This window comes from Fusarium oxysporum, chromosome 3 (genome assembly GCF_000149955.1).
Source record: "Fusarium oxysporum f. sp. lycopersici 4287 chromosome 3, whole genome shotgun sequence".
Taxonomy (NCBI): domain Eukaryota; kingdom Fungi; phylum Ascomycota; class Sordariomycetes; order Hypocreales; family Nectriaceae; genus Fusarium; species Fusarium oxysporum.
In genome coordinates, this window is record NC_030988.1 from 3849819 (window position 1) to 3872123 (window position 22305).

A 22305-nucleotide genomic window follows, 5' to 3' on the forward strand; every position below is an offset into this window, starting at 1 on the left:
CCGGACGCTACGTCGTCGGTTACAGAGGTATTGGCGACGCAAATGGAGGTCAAAAAAGAGGATTAAACTGTCAAAAGACGATGCAAAAGCAAGGCCACAACATGCCCGTTTTTGGATTCGTCATATCGACGAATATATTCTCGTAAATGCCCTCCAAAAGGCACCCTTTTCAACGCTGACTTTCTCACAGATCTGCTTCACCGACGAGGTCACGGTTTCAAATGCACCGAACAACCCCGACGACTGGGTCTTTCGCAGACCTGATGAGAAATACTGTACGGACCTAGTCAATGTCCAGCAGCATGTTAAACCGACTATTTCGCTCATGTTCTGGGGAGCTGTCGTCAGAGACAAGCAGTCATCTCATTCCAATGACGAGGGATAAGACGGCAAAGAAAGGAGGTTATTCCAGCTGGTCTTATCGCAAAGCCGTGACGGAAGGTCTTCTTCCTTTCCTAGATGAATTTGACCAATTTCAACAAGACAACGCCCGGATACATACCTCACAACCGTCCCTAGATTGGCTGCTTCTTCATGGGATAAAACCCATTAATTGGCCGTCTCATTCCCCTGATTTAAACCCTATAGAACACGTGTGGAAAGCTCTAAAAGCCAAGCTATGACGGATGCATCCTGAATTCATCAGATTGAAGAATAACAAGGCAGATAGAGCTCAGTTGATCAGATGGTTGCAAGTGGCGTGGGCAGCCTTGCCTCCCCACCTGATTTTGAAGCTGACGACTTCCGTACATAACCGCCTTCGCGCAGTCATTCAGGCACAGAGATGGTATACAAAATATTAAAGCGCTGATTCAGGGCAATTGATTGATATACCTTTTATTAAATTTAATTAATTATTCGCGATGCAATCGCTAAGTGTTTAATCGGTGTTGTAATCAGGGAGGCTGGATGTGGGGCTGGTGTTGTCAGACTTTTGTCCTATAATTTTATTTAGACTTCATTTTGGCTGAAAGCTGATGCTTATCTTGGTGTATCGGGAAAAGAAGCCGAGCCACGCCATTCTGACCCGAGCCTCGGTTTGCCTAAGCTACTGTAAACTTGACGACTTGCACCCGATAAATAGCACAATCTACCTGAGGCGATAATGCAGAGAATATGGGTAGGTTAAGAATATCTAATTGAAACGTCCTCTCCTCTTCTGCTCTTCAAATATCTTCAATCCGAAACATTACGCCGGTCTTCGGAACTCCGAGTCAGATTTTCGCAACAATTCTACAGATATATAGCAGCTTCTCCCTTGATACATCTCACTATGGCAACAATGGCTTCAGGTAATTTCTTCATGTCGGCCCTTGACAAAGGTTCAGGGCCGAGCCTCGGGTTCTTACAATGCGGATGCCTCTCTCTTCACCATAAAGGGTATTCTTATAAAGCGCAAAGTCCAGGGACTTGGAAGTTCACCGCCAACTCCTGGTAGCTCTTAAACATCCTTTATGCAATTCCATAGGACGCCACTCTCGCCGGTCGCCCTGCCCCCAAAGCAGTAGCTAGTAGACCAACTGACGTAATTAATGTATGATGGGGACAGGCTTTCATGGTAAATTTAGAGATATGCTCTAACCATCTCAGAAAAAGTGACCTAAACATCAAGAGGGTCAATACAACAGACATAATAGCACACACACAGTTTGCACAGGACTGGAAACATACAGTTGGTGTTGGAAAATCCGGGGATCCCCCTTCCCTTCAGGATTCAGACTAACAGTCTGAAAGTCCTAGATTTAAAGTTTAAAGTCCTAGATGAAATCATTTAGAGATATAAACCTGAGAAGAACTCTCATCTCACTAATGAACAATCAAGTTTCATAAAATATGTATTTTCACCTAGCACTACTGCGCAATATAAACAACACTGAAGGCGCTCCGTACAGCGCTGGGAAGCGGGCCGTGTATCGTGTTGGTGAGTCCTCGCAGATGGTAGGCGACAGCCTGTGACTTAGCCGTCCACTTCTCTGCGTGAACTCGGAATGACAGGCTGCTGTCCAGCCAAATGCCTAGCCAGCGCATTGCTGCCTCGGGGTGCTTCTCGACGTCGCCATGGCGTATTGCCGGTGCGGTCTCGAGCTTGCTCCGAGAGAAGTGCATGACTTCGGTCTTCTTGGGGTCGAAAGATACCCCGTTTGCGGCGCCCCAGCGGACCATTTCTTCGACAGAACGTGATGCCGCAGCGGCCGTTTCCTCGACCGTGTCGCCGACGCACAGGATGGCTGTGTCATCTGCATAGCCGAACCGGCCTTGATGGTTGCTCAGTCGGTAGATGGGCTCTGTATATAACAGAAAGAGGATCGGCGATACCGGCGATCCCTGAGGGAGACCGCACTGGAGAGGAAAGAGCGGGGTGATTGTATATTGGTACCTAACACAGGCAGATCGGTCATCCATAAAGGATTTGGTCCATCGGGCGAGATGTTCGGGCTAGCCTTGTTCCCGAAGTCGCAGAATCAGTCTGTTGCGCAGGACAGTGCCGAACGCGCCTTGGATATCCATCGTGACCAGCGTGGACACCTTGCGAGCAAATGCCTCCTCAATGTCGTGAACTAGGGCGGCTACGAGGTCTGTTGCAGACCTCTTTGGAAGCGCTCCAGCTTGTTGCGGGTGAAGGACTCCATAGTGAATGCATATCCACGCGAGACGGCGCGCGACTAACCGTTCCAGTCCCTTGCCGAGACAGGAGAGCAGAGAGATAGGTCGCCAGGCTCGCGGGTTCGTCAGGTCCCTGCGTCCAGGTTTGGCGATCATGACCACCTCGGCCGCTCTGAAAGGCTTTGGGTGGTGGCCCATGGCCAGGCATTCCTCGAAGAGGCGGCGAACGTGTGTTCCGATAATATGCCATACTGCTGTGAGGAGCTTGACTGTGATGTTATCTGCCCCCGGCGATGTATTCCCGGTGCGGAGGGTCGCGTCCTGTGCTTCTTCTAGGGAGATTTCCTGCGGGAATGGGATCGTTTTGCGAGGGCTGACCTGGATCCAGGGATCCTGGATATCGTCCTCAGCTGTCCGACGCTCTAGAGTCGCTCGCCGGAGCGCATTGGCCTTGTCGAGCTGGGTTTCGCAGATCACGTTGTTTACTTGGAGTGGAGGCGGTTGGAAGGCTCCTGGTGATCTCAGCCATCGGACGGCCTTGAAAACGGAGCTGCTATCTGAGAAGCTGTTGATCAGGTTCCGCCAATAGAGCCTTTTGGTGCGGCGGACCACACGGTGGAAATCTCGCTTGGCTATTTGAACCTCTTGGTTGAATCCGAGAGGGCACAGCCTTCTGATCGCGCGATACTCGGCAGCAGCAAGAGCGCACCCTTCGGTCCACCACGGAACATTGCGTGCTCCCTTCCTCGCAGGCAGGCCCGCTGCCTTTGCTGCTGATTGCAAGAGGCTCACTAGTGTGGATGCGAGCCTGTCTAGTTTTAGTGAGCTCGAGGCGGCGACGGACATTGGCGTCGATCCCAGCTCTACGATTTCGACGAAGCGCTTGAGCTCGTCGTTCTGGCAATAAAAGTTGACTATTGTTGTATCGTTGACCGTTTTTACCTGTATCGCCAACACCTTCTGTGGCTTCTTTAGCTGTGTCGCCGACAGCTCCTGTGACACTACCGACGGTGTCTCCCAGGCCGCCGGACTTCTTGTTTTTGGACTGGGTTGTGTATTCACTCTTTTCCTCGTCGTGGGAGTCGTCCTTCTCCTCAGGCTTTCCTTGTCCTATAGGCATGGTCTTGCCGAGCACATCGCCCGGAGAGCTGACAACATCACCGGTGGTGTTGACTGTGTTGCCCATGAGGTTCTTGAGGTTATGGGTGTCGGCGATCTTGCCGACAATGTTGCCGGCGTCATCTAGGACGTCTCCGGCATCATTCAGGACGCCAGCTCCGCTCCTGCGGACTGACTCAAGGTTGACTGCAATGGGGACGATAAGTCCCATATACATCTTTATACTGGGGCCCGACTGGAGTATCACCGCAATGACGATCGCACGCCCCATTATATAAAATACACAACGTGACAACATCACCACATTCTGGTCCACACTTTGATACACTCACCCCATCGTATTCGTGCGTATCTAACACAACTCAACCAAGAACATACACACATCCAATGAGACACATGAGAGAATCAGGGCTTGTGACACTTCTATCTAAGGGAGCGACGAAGGTTAGCCTCTTATACCAATGTTCAATCTGCCGATATCATAGGCAGCAGGATGCTGCCTGATGTTAGTTGTGGTCGTTCACTCTCATCGCGATCCTTGCCTCATTTCTATCCTCATTCCAACACCATGTGACATTTGGATGGTCAATTCGTTAGGGTGACATCCGGTAGCAATTTATAACAATCCGGATCGTTTGGGGCTTACTATCACAATACAAATCATGTAAGATATCATGTACCTTTAGTTTAACGCATTTTAATTGGCTAGAGCCCCCTGGAGTGACCGTGGTGGAGGTTTACAACATTAAGGGAAACAAGCGCATTGCCGCCAGTGCTACCATTGCCAGAACTTAAAAAGTCCAGGAAGGCCTAAGAAGGATGGCCTGGACTCTATGCCTGAGGTACCATGGAAAACGGGCATCCAGTGCCAACGGATTTTCCCTTCCAGAGCAGCCATCGGATGGTTTGGAACATTCCATCATGTTCCTGCGCAGTCATTCTCTGTTTCTTGGCGATCCTTCGTTTTCAATTCTTGTCTTGGTCGCCGGCTTGTGTCTCGCCATTCGCATCGGCTTTGAAATCGAGCGGAGTTTCCTGGCTCGACGAGGACACTGTACCATCAGAGGCAGATCCCTTTAGCCGTCGGAGGTTTCCATGAAGCTCGAGATTCTTGCGTTCCAACTCAGCACGCTCTTGCTCCAGTAATTGTATATGCTTGCGAGCCATTTCCAGAACTTCACCCTTGCTCACACGGCGGTCCGCGTCATTCCCCTCCGAGTCGTCAGTATCGCCATTTCCGTTGTTCGCCGCGCGAAGTTGTTCTGGTAGGACGCTGAGAAGGGATTCGAATTGGGCATTGAGACGATTTCGATACTGCTTCTCGACAAGATTGTGGGACGCGCGCGTTCGGCGTTCCTTGGGGGTATCGTTTGGCCGGGAATGACTGTTTTTCGAAGTATGAGACGCGCTTCTGAGCTTTGCTTGACGGCTAGAAGCTGTTGATGCTGCAGAAGCCATCGGCGTGGATCCAGACCCAATGCTGGCGCGGCTGTCCTGCGGCGTGAAGCTGGGACTGGCAGCGTCCGATACCGAGGGAGCGCCACCAGTATTAGCAAGGGATGTTTCGGAAGACTTTCTATTATCTCTTTTCTGTCGTCGAGATCGGGCGGTTCGCTTTTGTCGTGAGCTCGAGGTATGGTCATCTTCTTGTGCTCCGTCTGGGCCCGGCTCTGCCCAGGGCTTGCTCGCTACTGTCCCTAGAGAAAATTCGTCTGATTGTTGTCGGTAGGCTGTTGTTCGGTTATAATCGGAGGCAGTTTGAACATTTTGAGACAGGTCTGACGTGGGAAGACCACCATATGTTGGTTGATCTAGACTGAGGTCCCAAGGAATGGGCTCCATGATATCCATTGACGTATCCGCTACATCCATTGGGTTTAGTCACGACTGCGAGTTCCAAGTAGCTTTGGTGTGACATACAGAAATTTAGTGTCATATCTACATCCAGAATGGGTGATGAGATGCAGTCAGATTCTGGAGAGGAATCGGCTGTGCTCTGGAAAGGCGACTGTGCAGGGTCATCGAAAAAAAGGCCCGGGAAGTCCTTTCCATAGTAGTTTTCGTAAAATGGTGCCTTATTGGAGTAATAGTCGGATCTGGGAATGGGTTGATCCCACACAGGTGGAAATTGACCGATTTCTGACGCCACAGCCTAACAAACGATGAGTATGTTCTTCAAGTTGGAATATGACAATGCCCCACGGTTTGTTCCAGCGATCTGGATACTTAATGATGTGCCGCGGAAACTTACGCAAGAGCGCCACAGGGATGCCGGCTTTTGGGGGAATGTGGAGCAGGATGCTGGGGAGAAGGATGTGTTTGGGTAGGCTGATTTGCACGGAGTAGCTAGGGATAGACCCCGAGTGGATTCAGTGACAGAGGATCCCCGGTACTTACATTTTCACTTGTGCGACATGACAGAACCAGGTCAAAAGGACATATCGTAGCGTCCATTTTCGTGCGGGAGATAAGGTTAGTGTGACCTCAATAGTGATTTTTGCGCTGTCTAGAGAATGGATTACGTGTGAGATGGCCTGATGGGCGAGAACTATGATTCTTCAGGGACTTGATATAACCTTTGAGTTGAAGTATTTCTGGATGCCGGGAATAACACTATCCGGCAGCAACTTAGTCCTTGGTGAAAGTATGGGCTGATTAGAACGGCGATTGCCGAGTCACGGGGAAGGCCCATGGGCGGCCCAGGACGGGATGCTACCCTGTCCTACCCCACTCCGATGTATTCGCAGGGGTTCCGAATCGCACGATCGAACGATGGGCTCAAGTTCTGGACCTTTTCAGCCACGCTTGTTTCAGCCAATCATCAGCATCTTATTGATGCTGATCCATAGTTTTTTGTCCAAGGGTCTGAGCCGGTACTTGTGTACGTCATACGATACATATGACGAATGGGTTACAGGGGGGGTTGAATCCCGCCTCTAGGTCTAGACTGGGGCAGTTGGCAAGGGAAACCCTGCAGGGACTAAGCTACAGACTTTGTATCTACTATGTACTGTAGGATTTACCAGCAATTCGGCGATAAGGCTTTAAGGGGCGTGCGGGGTTTGGGGTCTAGATTGCGGACGACCTCCATGGCGAATTATAGGGCGAGATGGAAGCCATGTGGCATCGGCCATTACACTCTACTATCAATGCTAACAAAAAGTGGGCGGTCAAGGCTTCAGGTATGGTGACATTTGTGGAGAAAAATATACAGATCGAAATATGCATATGCAATTGATCTTATCTCACCTTGTTTTATCCACAGCTCCGGGCGTCCTCTACTTGATTTGAACTTCGTACTGAGCCATGGCTGCGAGAATGATAGCTAGTGCTCACCTATTAAAGGTCCCACAACTGATGCAACGGAAGTGCCCGTCTTCCATCACGCCACCACGCGACAGTACGAGTTACCTCGTGGCTGTGATAGCTAAAAGTGACATGATGCGGGGTCTCGACCGGTGCAAGCATCAGGGGAGAATAAATCATGCATGCGTGTATGTTTTCTTAAACGACCGATGCCCTGGCGTGCGCCCATGGCTTTCTCCCTGGCGAATGTACACCGAGAGAAGAGATGCATAGAAAACTTTCGATGTTTTAGCGTACCTCCACATTTGTGTCACCAATTGCTATCTTGCACCGCTTCCCCTCAGCCTCATCATATTCTAAGAACCAAAAAGTTTAACCTCTTTACAGCTAATATTGCTATAATTGAGCGCTTGGCACCATTTGATTCTGCAGCTGTCGCATTCCCACCGTCGGTCACGTCGGCACCACTCAGCGATACTATTCCAGCCTTCACACCGTTCCCACTTTGAGCGCTTACCCACATCTCCCTGTACTTGATCCAAAAATGCCATATACCCGTCCATTGAAACCATCTCCATGCTCCCCGCCATCTGAGACAGTACATTTGGATGTACCATGGTCTTTGCAAACGAAACCCCAACAATCTGAGAACCAATCCACCAAGATTCTCCTCCAAGGGCTGAGGGAATCTCGGACGCATGAATCATCCGTGACGCCGCCCCCTTCAGATATTGTGGCAGATCTAAGAGCACCCTGTGATACCCCTCACGACTCCGATGATGCAGTCCTTACTGAATCTGAAGACGAAACAGAGGACTGGCAACAAAGCAAACAGCGGGCAATTCGCAAAATGTCTGGTGAGTTGGTCCGGCCCATACTACGTCCGCCATTTCGTCAGCGCACTGCCAGCATGCCAACCAGTCCCACCGCCACAAAGTCGGTTAGCTTCCACAGCCACTTGGAAGAGACTCTCAATTTCTTTCGACTGGATTGTCCCCTTTCTATCAGCGCTGGGTCACAGTTTGGTCAAGTTGATAAGAACAGCAGGGAACGTCCCATGTCCCGACAAGATGTAGCGGGTCGGTGGGAGATGGTTACGCCAAACTTCCCGCGACAGAGCGGATCGCGCGAGTCTCAATTCGTGTATATCAAGAAATTGAGGTTATTAGACGACCAAAATTCCATGCAAGGTTTGGTGGCTGTCCGGGATGTGGCATTTCGAAAGTCAGTTACCTGTCGCTTCACGTTTGACAACTGGAAGACGATCTCGGACGTCGCCGCAGCATACAGCGATGGAAACGCCTCAGGAGAAGCACCTTCGGGCTACGACTTTTTCGTCTTCACCATTGAGCTCTCCGACATTGTCAATCTCGAATCCAAAATTGCCTACTTGTGCGTACGCTACACGGTCAATGGCCAAGAGTATTGGGACAACAACTCTGGCCGCAACTATCAGGTCTGTTTTTTCAAGAAGACTTTGCCGCTGGATGACAATATCGTGGCTCAGATTGTTTCATTACAGTCACATAATGGAGTCCCCAATAATGTCACCGTGGTGAAGGCCACGTCTAGTTCCTTTCGAGGGCTGGACCTCGCAAAACGTTACAGCATCAGCGCACCACTTAATGCAACGGTCCGGGCTGCCAGACGCAAAGCATCTAGAAACGACACCTCAGTGTCTATGAACGCTACAGTTGGCAGTTTCAGGCTATCGTCTTGTTCATTTTCACAAAAGTCAACAAAGTCTGGCATCAGCCCAGGCTGCTCCGAGTCAAAATTCACCATCTCAATGCGCAGTGGCTTCGACAGATACTGCTCTCAGCGCGCGCTGACAGCACGCACCCTCCTTAGTGACATCGACATGCACGACAACTTAAACACACTACCCTTTCGTCCGTACGGGTTATGTTGAATGATGATGGATCGATGGTTTCACTTTTGCCACTGGCTGTATTTCTGATTTGTGTTCTGCTGCCACTGGCCATGCTCGATAATATAAATGAAGAGAATAGATCTCGGGTCGAGCGGATCCGATATAACAAAGCAGAGACAGTGTAAAAATTAGGGTCCAAAAGTCCGTGAACAAAACCTCAGCTTCGCGTCAACGACAACAACGCGATTTGACATCTCAACAACCTCAATCGTTCGCAATAATAGCAAATGGATACTTCAGAACGTGGGACTTTCCATGAATCATGTACTAAGCGCCGGCATACCGGTAATCATGAATTTTCTTCGGAGGCAAAAGCTCCTATCAGGCTTGTCAACAAATAAATGAAATCAAATAAATCCAAATAAATCCAAATCAAATCAAATCAAATCGAGTCGAAATGAACTCAAATCAAATCAAATTGCGGGAGCCGAATTTATTTGGATATCTGGATTCATTTGGATTGAAGCACTGACCAATCATTGCTGGTATTGTAACCCCTGGTTGACCCACTCCCGCCCAACGCGTACCTTAAAGTTCTTGCGTCCGTCGCGTTTCGAGTTGCCTGACGAAGCCACCTGTTAGATTGGCGGCTTGGGAATTGTTAGATACGCGAGTAGGGTTAATATCCAATTAAAATAGGATTAATTTTCACACTTGAGGATCAATCTAGTCCCCAGGAGCTTCTGTCTCTGTTCTGTCCTTTTTTGGTGTTTTCCCCGCTACCCGGTATTGATATATCCGGGGACCCACAAAATACATGTTTCTTTTATCGAGGCGCTATCACTAATCCAACAGGAATGGGCTCCACTTCCCTTATTGCAATATTATTCTTGTATCCAAAAGAGGGGTTTCACCCCTCTTTGACAGACTGATCAAAGAATCAAGTCGACGATCAATAACATCACAACATTCTGGTACACACTTGGATACACTCACCCCATCGTATTCATGCGTATCTAACACCACCTGTCCCCACACCCTCGTAGTAGTAGTAGTAGTATTTATTACGCCCGGGAGAACGGACCTCATAGGGCCTGTGGCTACGCTAAGCTATTCACGTATTCCCCGCTTTTCGTCCATTCTACACAAAAGAAAGCCCTACTGCTCTTCCAGTTCTTACTTTTCTAGCCCCGTTTGCTTGAACTCTGCTTGACAGACCTGCTTGAAGGCCAACCAATACCATCTCCAAGTGTTCAGCATCCTATCTTCAGCAGCTGAAGCATGGTCTGTCAACTTGAGGCTGTTTGTTGTTAGTAATCAGCTGTGATGTTAATATTAGTAGTCATTTGTTTTCTCCTTCTCAAACTCCTTCCTGGCTCAATCTTCCTGTCGCCATCGCAAATTTGACTGTCGCTCGCACCGCCTCCAGGTTATTGTTTATATTGCGCAGTAGTGCTAGGTGAAAATGTTTTTTTTTTTTTTTTTTGTAAAACTTGGTTGTTTCTTATTGAGCTGAGAGTTATTCTCGGGTTTATATCTCTAGATAATTGTATCTAGGACTTTAAACTTTAAATCTAGGACTTTCAGACTAACAGTCTGAATCCTGAAGGGAAGGGGGATTCCCGGATTTTCTAACACCTCTACTTTGCTCCGTCTGACGCCGACTTTCCACCTAGAAAGAAGGAAAGGTTGCCCATCATGTTTTGTCCTACTCGACGCATGGCTTCACGCCCTGCTTCCCATCTTGTGCATCGGAACAGAAAATGCTCCATTGTCTCTGGTCCACATCCACATTCACACATGTCCGACTCTGCGGCCCCGATCTTGTTGAGGTAGCTGTTGATCTTCGCCATTCCCGTGCGGAGCTGCGAGAGCACTCCGGCTTCTCGTCTCTTGCAAATGTCGTATAGTGCTTGCGTATGTTTGCCTGGTAGGGCCCGATCTATCCGTTTGGAGTAGTTGCCTACATTGTTGGGTAGTTTCCGTTGCTGATGCAGCTGCGACACTGCCAGCCTGAGCCGCGTGGAGCGGGCCTGGTACGGTAGCGATTGCGGCGTGCATCCCGCTCTGGTAGCCTTCTTGGCTTGTCTCTTTGTTTCACGACTCATGCTGAGGTCATCGTCTCTGGATGGTACCCAGATCCTCTTGACTCTATTGTTTCCCTTTTTCAGTCGCTCGATGTGCTCGTAGATCTGACGGATGGAGGTCTGGCCTGATTGCTGTTGCGGTCGGGCAATCGCCTTGAGTGACGACTGGCTACTTGACAGCGCCGTAAGCTTTCGACATTGTAGACCATCCGGCATGCATCGCAATGCCATCGCTATCGCCTCCAGCTCGGCGGTGTACGGGTTCTGATCGTCTCGTGACCCGAGCGTGGCCGAGTACCTGGCCACTATCCTGTCTGTTTGACCAGGCGATCTTTGGGCCACGATGCCGCCCATACCCACTAGACCTCCCCTGTCGGAAGCACTGGTCGCAATGGCAATGTCGTTGACGTTCTTTGCAGCTATTTTCGCCGCTTCACGATCGGCCTCGCGTACAAGCGGCACCCGGTTGTACCACGGTGGTACCGCATAGGCCTCAATCGTTTCCATCCGCTCCGTTCCGCTGCCTTCATACGCAAGCGCCAGCTTCTTCAACGGTGACATGTATCTTCGACTCGCCGACACTTTGAAGGCTGCTAGCGGGTGCGTTTTTGGCACCGTCTTGATGTTGATGTACATCTGCATGCCTGCTTGAGCATGTCGCTCGCATACCGTCTGTATGTTGGCTTCTGCCTCCATCACTGCTGTCGCGACTGTCCGGAAAGCACCCGTGATGGCTCGTACTCCTATCTTCTGAGCCCTGTTGAACCAGCTCAGTGCTCTTTCGTTTCGTGCATGCGACCACACGACCGAAGCGTAGTCCATCGCCGGAGCGACGGTCGCCGTAAACAGCTGCCTAGCCGTGCGTGGAGATAGCATCCTCAGACTTCTCAGACACATGGCCGCCGTGAGACCTCTGGTGGCCGCTTCAGCGATGTGTTTCTTGAATCTTAGTCCTGCATCCATGATGACGCCCAGAATTTTGGCCTTCCGCTTCGGCTTGATCACATCTCCCTTGATCGTGAACGGTATGCGGCTGGTACGGTCGATGACGCGGGTAAAGTGCACGATGGTCGTCTTGTCGCACTCAAATGTCGCTCCGCTGCGTCTTTCCCAGTCCAGTGCACGGTCGATGATGGCCTGAATGCCCTCTCTGTTGTCTTCGGCCGTCGGACCTGTGACCCAGGCTAAGTAGTCGTCGACAAACGCAATCGAGCCTCCGTTCGAGTCTATCCTGCTCTGCACTAAGTCTGAATTGAAGAACAGGAACAGTATCGGCGATAGTGGTGACCCTTGCGGGAGGCCAGCTTGTGGCAGTTCCCGCGGGCGCATTACTTACGCGTGTAAACACGCGTAAACGCGTACTTCAGCTTTCTTACATCATCTACTCTCTTTGCTGTAATTTCAATTCGAGGTTTCCTCCAACGATTTTAAAAGCTCGTACCATCGAGAGGCTAGTGGACTATAAACGACTTTCACTATGGAACTTGAAGATCTCTTTTACTACGATCCTTCTTGGCGTATCATTATTTGCAAACAGTGTGGCGTTGTACCGCAAACCAATATCACCCGGCATATCCGACGGCACCACAACGCGACGCGTGCCTTTAAGGTTGCTGCCATCAAGCTATTTGAGCGAAGTTTGGACCATCTACCTCTCATACGAGACGGCGATGAGATATGTAAGAACGTGCGACCGTTGCCGATCGCCCATCCGATTCGGTTCCTTGATATTTTTCACGATGGAATTTGTTGTCTACTTTGTCAAGAAGACCGAGACCGGTATGTCTGTCGAGGCCGCACAGCAATAGAAGATCATCTCAAAAAGGTTCATAATCAACCATTGCACCAACCAGGGCGTAGACGAAGGGGAGAGGCCGGAGGGGTCAAAGGTTTGACCCAGGCCGGTCTGGTCCGGACTCCAGTCGCTTGTCAAACCCTTTTTCACGGCCCACGATGCAGGTACTTTATCGTCAAGACTCGCAAAGTTCACGAGGAAATAGAGGAAAGCCCATCTGGATCTGATGCAGGAAGTGACGCAACTAACATGGGCCCTGCGTTTACTCAACCTAGACTCGAGGACATCATAAACCTTCAGCTTGCTCAGCAGGAAAACGAAAACTCAGCAGTATCAAACCAGACTGGCTTTAACATAAACCTTCTATCTTCTGACCCGCGACATCAATCCCAGTGGCTTCGAGTCACGGAATGGCCCCGCTTCCTAGAGCCCTACAAACAAGAGCTCCCTCAGGTCGCTGCTCTAGTTTCACTTCCAAACCTAGCCAAGTCCTATGAGCTAGGCTCCCCAGGCTGTTCTGAAATTTTACTCTCTATTCTTCTTGATTCTCTTTCGCGCGTGATCACCCGATCACGGAGTTCGCTTCAGGATGGCACGTTGAACGCTTTCGACCAACATCGGCTCAACTTTTTTATCGCTGGTCGCTCGTCCCGTAAGCCACGAATCCACAACCTAAGAGAAGATACGTATAAAAAATATAGCCGAGTCCTTCAGCATTTAAGGTGCTACCTTTTTCGCTTGGCATGGCTAAACACAGGCCCAAAATTCCATTACCGGCTCACTGAGGGGCAACTCCGGAACCGGTGTTCTGCACAGTGGATACGTCCAGAGTTCCTGAAGACCACATTGGAGAAGCTACATCGACGATGATCCACAAGACAGTTGAGCAGGAAATGCGAAAGTCGAGTGACCAACCTCACTTGCGATGCGTCGCAGTGACCAGAGATGGACGGAATACCAACCGCCTCAGGATCATTGGTAGGAACGAAGAAGAAATACAAAAGATCAAGACCACCCTCGAAACCAGGAAGCTCCAGGTGCAAGAGTCCTTCGAGACCAATTATGTCCTATCAAAGTTGATAGCATGAATCGTACCACCGTTTTTGACCAGGAATTTAATGTTCTCCCCGGAGCAATGGAAGCCTTGAGCCATGAGAATGGAGTCCAGATTGCCAAAGTGGCCTGGCTGAGCCGAAAGGTCAACCCTAAGACATATGGGCCCATGGTGGTGTACCTCACTAAAAACAACGATGCCAAGAGACTACTACAGACTTTCTCGTCGCAGGTGAATCGACATATAAGAGTGTATTCGAGCAGATCACTGGACCGGAATAATGCTGTAACTGCCAAGGGCTCGGTCACAAAGCATTCTTGTGCAGCAAGAATCGAGTATGTGCAAGATGCGCCGCCGAGAGCCACCATTACAGTGAGTGCCAGGCACAGACACCCAAATGCGCTCTCTGCAGCGGTCCGCATGAGTCATTCAGTAGAAATTGCCTGAAACTTCACCCCAGGCGGCATGACGAAAGCCTCGTGAACGATAATCAACTTCAGGATTACGCAGCAATAGCGATCCAACCGAAGCATAGGTTTTCTTTTTCTTTTTTCTTTTTTTTTCTTTTTCTTATCAGTAGTGGGTGCGCAATTTTATTTGGGCACCTCGGTGCCTAGGTATTGGCCGCCACACCCAACCAATGCTCATGTAAAATTATGCTCCAAAAGTCTGTAAACACCCCACCCTGTAGCAACTCAACCGGTTCAACCATGATAACTTCACTTATATACATTTAATTCAATTAAATTCCAATCATAATAAAAGTCATATCATTTTGAAGCCCTGATTTTTCTCTTCAGTATTTTGTATACCATCCCCTTGCGCGAATACATGCGTCAAGTCGGCGGGGGAGTGAGTCAATCAGGCGGTTAATTTGCTCTGGTGTTATTGCTGCCCACGCCAACTTGATGTATTTTATCAACTTTGCCCTATCGACTTCGTTATTTTTCAAGAGATCTAAATGAGGAAACATCTTACGGATGTTTAGCTTCAATTGCTTCCAAATGTGCTCAATTGGGTTCAAATCAGGACTGTGAGCAGGCCAGTCAATCCAGGATATGCCGTGTTCCAACAGCCAGTTCGTTGTAGACTCTGACGTGTGTATACGAGCATTATCTTGTTGAAAATGGCGAAAACCAGTCCAAATAGGAAGTAAACCTTCCTCTAAAGCCTGCTGATAACTCAGGGAAGTATATCCTCTTCTTCGTGCAGTCTGATCGCGGATCATGATCACGATATCAGATTTGCTGCCTCTCCAGATTGCTCCCCAGACCATGATAGATAATCGTGACTTTCCGTGAACTGTCACATTAACTAATTCCTTTATGAACTTCTCATGAGGCTTCTGGAATACCTAACCTCGTTTATAATTGGGTTGCGATTGAACTGACGATTCGTTGCTGAAAATAGTCTGAATGTATTATCAGTCGGGTGAACGATTCCCGGGCGGCGTCCATCAGCGAACTTTAAAACGACATACCTCCAGCAATTCATCGATATCTTCCCTCCAAGCTTGACAACAAAGAAACCGCTGATGAGCGGTTTCTTTAGATAGCGGTATCCGTTGCATAGCCCTCCATTTGCGACCGTAATGGTACCTGATAACTCGGCGTATTGTTGTTCGTGAGATTTCGCCACCTAGATCATTAACTAGCGATTCATATGTGATCCTACGGTCGCGTTTAAGAGATATTAATACGTACCGAATCTGCTGAACTGTAAGTTTCCTAGGACGCCCAGAACGACTCTTTTTGTCTAAGGTTTGGTGAGTTTTCCAGCGTTGAAAGATCTTGAAGACTGCGGCTGCAGAACATCCAGCCTCCTCAGCGACATCCCGGTATGACCTCCCGCTTTCTACAGCTTGAACGATAAGAGCTCTGGCAACCTCGCTCAGCTCGTGATTACTTTGGCGCCCGGCGCATATAACGGACAAAATCCCGTTCTTTTGCGACATCTTTTGTCGAAGTTGTAGACGATTGAAGAAGTTGGACCAGTTCACTTTTATGGTGGTGGATCAGCTGTTGGCGGGGCAGCGTTTACAGACTTTTGGAGCATAATTTTACCTTGTGGCTGATTGTGGCGCACTTACCCTGTCAACGCTTTGCAGGTGAACGCGTTCACACGTAATTTGCCATCAGCATCTGCAATAACGCAATAGTGAAACCACTTCAACAAAGCTCAACGTGCTGAATCACCGGAATATCAATTGCGACTGGCAGCGTTTTTGTTTCATTGTCTCTGTTTTGCGCGATACGGTGTTTTTGACCTTATTTGAACTCGTCACATACGCCGACTGGCCGGTAAGTATTGACCACTTTTGCTATAAACCTCACTAATCCACTAAAAAACTAGGCTTGGATTCTTTGGTTATTGGCAGTAGCGATCCCAGGAGGAAGGCCTTCCTCAAGGGCTCGCAGTCCCGCACTTGGACTACCTTTATCGAAGCCGTCACCGCAGATGGCCGTCTTCTGAAGCCTGGGATTATCTTTAAAGGCAAAGAGCTCCAGCAGCAGTGGTTTATTGATGAGTTTAACAAGATCGCCGACTGGTATTACATCACGTCCGGCAACTGCTGGACGGACAACCATATCGCCGTCGAGTGGCTCAAGGAGGTCTATCTGCCTCAACCGCAACCAGCAGATGAGACTGATGCAAGGCTCATCATATTAGATGGTCGTGGGAGCCATGTATCTGTGGGTGTCTACCTGTTTGAGATCGGAAATACCGCTGACGGCGCTGATCCTAAATCCAGGATGAGTGGATGGCTATGTGTTTTTTGAACAACGTATATTGCTGTTACTTGCCTGCACACTGCTCTCATGGTCTGCAGCCACTGGACAATGGTGCCTTCAATGCTTCCAAGGCTGCCTATCGAAAAGAACTGCAGAAACTTACCAGTCTGACCGATTCTGCACCGGTGGACAAGGTCAACTTCATCAAGGCCTATGCCAGAGCCAGAGCAGTAGGTATGACGAAGAAAAACATCCTCTCAGGCTGGAGAGGGACGGGAAACTGGCCGATTTCACGTCGGAAAGCGCTCATGCATCCTGAGATTCAGCCAGACAAGAAGGAAACGACGCCCGGGTCACACGGCCACAGAGACGGGCAAGTCGACTCTGATCATATGCCAACGACCAGCCGCCACATCAGAGATCTGGGGAAGAACAAGAGTCCATCAACAAGAAGGCGCTATTCTGTGATATCGAGAGGGTTTGAAGCTAAAGAGTTAAAGATCGCCTCTCTCAGCACCAGAATAGCCAGCCTGGAGGAGGAAGTTGGCCGGTTGAGCAGAGGCAAGAAGAGGAAGGCGATTCCGAATCCTAACAAAAGGCTCATGACATTGGCTGAAGCTCTAGTGGCTGGTGACACTATTTCAGAGCCAAACGAAGCAATTGAAAGGGCAGATGCTGTTGAGGATGTGATCGAGGTAGGAGGGATGGAAGAAGATGAGAGGTCAAATTCGGAGGAGGAAGAATTAACTGTGGTACGCACGCGGGCAGGGCGTGAAGTTAGAAAACCGCGAGAATACTGAAATCCACTTAATTCTAAAACGAAATACGAATATTATTTCACTCTTATTATTTTTGGTGGGTTTCCTAAATCTGGTTGAAAAATTGCATTTTGTATGGGGAAATATTTTTTTTGCTTACTGGTAGGTGGGTACTGCATGGTAGCGCTCTAGCTGTGCTGGGCCTCATAGAAGACGATTCACCTTTCGGGACCAGATGCGTTTCCCAACCCCTCCCAGGGAGGCATTTGTGGTCGGCGGATCATACAGCGCCGTTTGTTACACCAGGAGACGGGAGCAGTATGGCAAATGACGTCTACACGGCGACTGCTCTTCTACTCGATGGCTTCGCCTATGGCTATGATGCCGACTAAATAAGCCCTTGGAATTCTATCCACCCTATGATCGACTCTACCGACTGGTGGAACGGCCAGCGCTCTCAACAAGTCAAGTCAAGTCAAGCCAGAGCTCTAGCTTGTCTTGACTTGTTAAGTTAGCGGTCTGACTTGACTTGACATGGCTTGACTTGATATCTTGTCAAGCCTATTCAAGCCGTGTTAGTAAGCAGGCTGGCCATCGTGAGCTCAACGGCAGACTGGAATCTACGGATGAAACAGTCATCTAGAACAAAGAGCCCGGCTTTAGATCAGGGGATTTCGCCGCCAAAACTTTACACAAGTGAGCATCTCCATCGTCAGATCTTGGAGAGAGTGTCGCTGCGAGCCAACCAAGAGCTTGGCGAGGCTGAAGACCCTCTCACATTCGCACGCCGTCGAAGGTATAGATAGGGGATCGTACGCCATCCTCGCAAGCCGTGGAAAGTCCTTCTCTCTCTGCCGCCACCACTCGAAAGGATCCTCAACCTCATCGTCTTCGTAGATAGGGTCTTCAAGATACTCTTTAATTTCGTCTCGGTTGGCCGGAGAGGGGCGTTGAGCGAGGTAGCTGTGCGCTCCGAGATGCGAAGACTTCGTCTTCTTCTGTATTGGGGTCGGTTGGGTGGGGAGCTTATTGTAGTCCCGGTCGAAAAACTGTTTAAAGCCGTCGACTATGCGTTTGGCTTGTTCACCCGGAAGGTATTCGCGAATCCACTTATCCTTGAAGGCCGGATGTAGAATCATAGCCGTCCAGTAAGCAGACGAGTCCTCTAGTAAAGTAACGTATTTCTCGAGCTTGTAAATGGCGCATGTGATACAACCACGTATGGCCCTGAGATTCACGTCGGCGATCTCGGCTTTGGAGGGTGGATTTGGCCATTTCTCACACCGCTGGCGTTGTGAGCCCTCCTCTTCATCTTCCTGCTCGAGTATTTCTTCGATGCCGGAGTCCTCTAACGCTACGGGTGGGTTGATCGATCCGACTGGCCGCCCTGGACGGTCAATCATGGAATCCCGGTATTTGTGAGGTAAGCCCACGCTGCGCTGGGGTCGCTGAGATTGAGCAGCAGGTGGTGAAACAGGCGGTGAAGAGGGCGACGAGGAACCGTGTGCGGCAGCAAAGCGGAGTGGTGCGTCGCCAACTCGGATCTCTCTCTCCGGCCCCTCGATCTCCGGCCCAGGGAGAACTCGGTCAGAGTCGCTATATTCGGCAAGCTGCTTGCGGAGGTGGTCAACGAGGTAAAATAACGAGGCACTCGACCTGTCAAATTATTAGTTAACCGGAGTAAAAGCCGAGAGAAAAACCTGCCTTCGAAATACTTATTTAGCTTTTTAAACGGTAGTAGTACTGCAAGAGTAATTGCTAAGACGTGCCAGTCGTCTTGCGAGAGAAGATATTCGTCCGGAATCCGCTTCGTTTTATCTGCATGGCGAGATATAACTGTTGTGTAGATCTCGATCGGGTCTTTTAACCGGAAAGCTCTTTCTATGGCAGTTAAAAAGGAATTCTATCGAGTATCGTTGTCTTGGAGGAGCATTAGTTGGCTAACCTCCCACAGAACTTCGCCGAATTCGTCGACTTCCTCATCGCTAAGCTTGTCTTGCGCGTATTGGAGGAAACCCTCTCGGCGTTGCGAAGACCTTCGGACACAGCCTTGAAGATTGTGAATCCTGACGAATGCGCCTGTTGGCCGCCATTCTTCGAGGAAGTTGAGGACCTTTTGAAGGGCTGCTTGTTCCGCTGGCTGCGATTCGAAGCTCTTAAGCACGTCTTTGAGCTTCCCCTCGAGGTAACTCGTAGCGCTGAGGTTGTAGAGATGATTGATACATCGATTTCTACGCTCCTGCGGCTGAACGTCAGGTAAAAGAGCGGCGATAATTTAGTTGACTGCGCTGTCGTTTGCGTCGGCGTTATCGCATGTGAAGTAACCTACCTCTTCTGCAGAGATCTCGTACTCCGAGAGTACTTCACGCAACGTTGGACCGATATTTTCACCAGAGTGCTGGCCGCAGAGCCGCCTCAACGCCAAAAGCGACGTCTGCAGTCTTTTTAACGCGTCTGTGAAGTGAACAGCCACGCCGAGAAGCGCGTATTTTTGAAGGGAAGTCCAAAGATCGAAGGTGAGATGCTTCTCGTACATAGAGGTGGTAAGTTGACTTTTCAATAGCTCTTTTTGCGACCAGCACTCTGCTTCTAACCACGATCGAATTGTAACGCCGCTGCGAGGCAAAAGCTCGTCAACGAGTTCTTCATTCGACAAGCCGAGAAGCTTTCGAAAATCAGGGTGTTCGACGGCCGAGAAGGGTACATCGGCATCTACAATCCAACGGAGCAGTAGCTCCTTGAACAGCTCTGCCTTCGGCTTCGGAATAGCTAACCGTTCTGCGGCTTGCCTTTGCAAGTCGAGTACCGTTCGCTGGCGTCGACGCTGGCGAGGTGTCTCAGACTCTATAGTCTCGCTGTCTACCTCGCCAACAAGAAGATCGTGATCTTTCCTTAAGTGCAGAAGCGCTCCGCTTGTACCGCTGTTGACGAGGGCGCATAGCGATATTTCCTTCTTTTTATCACACTGGTTGCAAGGCCAGAAGTCCCCCTTCTCCCTATTTCCAACGACTTTGGTGAGCCGCCGGCCATACGGGTCGATAGGCGACTTCCTCGCCCTCTTCTTCCTGTGTAGCCACTCGGTCGGTACGTAATCTTCGCGTTGGATCTTGATCTTGCTCATCAAGCTAACTTCGGTAGGGATCTCGTTGGTGTCGATGTCTCGAAGCTGGTCGGCAACGGACCGTCCCCCGCGAAAAGTAGCAAACGCGGTTCTTCCGGCTGCGGCGGATCTCGTGTTCAGGGTCGACGGTTGGCTGGCCGTCTCGGTAACTGCTTCCGAGAGGGCGGCCACCGAAGAGGTATCGTCAATATCGGACATCTTGACGGTGATGAGCGTGGTGCTTGGGGCTAACTTTTAGCCGTGCTGTCGCACGACACGATTGTTTGGATGACTGAACAACGATCGGGAAGATCCTCTGCGAATCGGGCAACGAAAGACCTTGATTTTCTATCTAAAGGAGCGACGAAGGTCGATCTCTTATACCTATATCCAATCTGCCGATATCATAGGCAGCAGGCTGCTGCCTGATGCTAGTTGTGGTCGTTCACTCTCATCGTTAACTTTTTCACGATGAGAGCGATTCTTGTCTCTTTGTGAGCGAGCGACTTGATATTGACACGTGCCAGCAGGATTTTTTCGATCCGAGCCGCCATACCTCCGTAGCTGTGACCGCTATAGGGTTCGTGCTTGCCAAGCCGGTATCAAGACAATTCAAGTCAGCTAAAATAGCCGTCTCGCTTGATAAGATCGTCAACTTGACTTGGCTTGACTTGTCTTGGCTTGTCTGGTCTTGGTTAAGTTTGTCTTGTTAAGAGCGCTAACTCAGATGACACACCGACAATGAGCCGTTAGGTAAGGGATATGACCAAACACCGAAGTCGGCCGACCAGACGGAAGTACGGTAAGATCGAAAAGGGGTTAGAAGCTTTAGAGATGAAGGTGGCCGTTCAGAAAGCGCGGGTTACTGGCCTCGAAGAGCAGATGGCCCAGGTGCGGCGAGGGAAGAAAAGAAAGGCGATACCGAACCCGAACCGACGATTCATGGCTCTAGCAGAGGCTATAGCGGTTGGAGAAGCTCCTCATGACCCAAAAGAGGCAGAAATAGAGGTAGATGTGGATGAGGAGGTCGAGTCGGTGATTGAGGTGGGTGTCAGGTCAGAGGACGAACGTGAGTACTTGACGGTCGTAACAAAGCACTGCCAGCGCACACGGAGCGGTAGGGAGATCGGGAGATCAAGGACCACGCAGAGAATAAAAATTGATCAATTTTATAGAATTTCTCTCCAAAGCTTCACTTTTTAATTGACAATCTGGTGTTTTGCGCACGCATCAAAATTTGGATTTCATGTGGGCGGAGCGAAATTTTGGTTATCTTTTAGGTGGTCCTGGATGTTAGATACCAGTTTGTGTCATTCGGATATGGCTAGTTTCCTCTATGAAGAATTCCAGGTGACTGTGTCGCATCATTGCATTAGTAGAAAGCTCCGCAAAGCTGGGTGGTCAAGGAAGACCATGCAAAACGTCGCAAAAGAGCGCAACGTAAACCTGCGAGAACATATCTACGAGTTATCTGATTTCCGTTCCTATCAGCTTGTGTTTATTGAGGAGTCTGGCATGGATGGAAGCATTGGAATATTGAAGAAAGGTTACGCGCGCAGAGGTCAAAGACCTCGTCAAGTGAAGAAATTCCACCGCGGTCGAAGGGTTCAAGTCCTTTCTGCTTTAGGTCAGGATGGTGTAATTCATTTCCGAGTATACGGAGGATCGATCGATGCCGAAATATCCAGGCACTTCATTAAGGAGCTCTTGCCGTACTGCGGCAGATGGTCAGAGCCAAGATCTGTTCTAGTGATGGACAACGCATCATTTCACCTCTCGGAGGAGATCCAGTGGATGTGCGAGGAGGCTGGAGTGGTGTACAAGCTACAATCGCTTTCCTCCCTGATCTGAACCCAATTGAAGAGAACTTTAGAGAG

At 49.7% G+C, this 22305-nt stretch overlaps 3 protein-coding genes across 3 annotated transcripts; 2 read left to right on the forward strand and 1 right to left on the reverse strand.

Moving 5' to 3' along the window:
• Positions 1-4689: 4689 nt before the first annotated feature.
• FOXG_06773 (uncharacterized protein) lies at positions 4690-6177 on the reverse strand (the record flags this gene model as incomplete). Its single annotated transcript, XM_018385428.1, has 3 exons — positions 4690-5585; positions 5644-5875; positions 6121-6177. 3 exons carry the CDS (start codon positions 6175-6177, stop codon positions 4690-4692), a joined length of 1185 nt encoding a protein of 394 aa, XP_018242781.1.
• A 1396-nt stretch (positions 6178-7573) lies between these two features.
• On the forward strand, positions 7574-8880 carry FOXG_06774 (uncharacterized protein; the record flags this gene model as incomplete). The annotated part of the gene is made up of 2 exons (XM_018385429.1): positions 7574-8485; positions 8731-8880. 2 exons carry the CDS (start codon positions 7574-7576, stop codon positions 8878-8880), a joined length of 1062 nt encoding a protein of 353 aa, XP_018242782.1.
• Positions 8881-12466: 3586 nt separating this feature from the next.
• FOXG_19387 (uncharacterized protein) lies at positions 12467-17370 on the forward strand (the record flags this gene model as incomplete). Its single annotated transcript, XM_018399600.1, has 3 exons — positions 12467-13436; positions 16191-16531; positions 16591-17370. 3 exons carry the CDS (start codon positions 12467-12469, stop codon positions 17368-17370), a joined length of 2091 nt encoding a protein of 696 aa, XP_018242783.1.
• Between the last annotated feature and the right edge of the window lie 4935 nt (positions 17371-22305).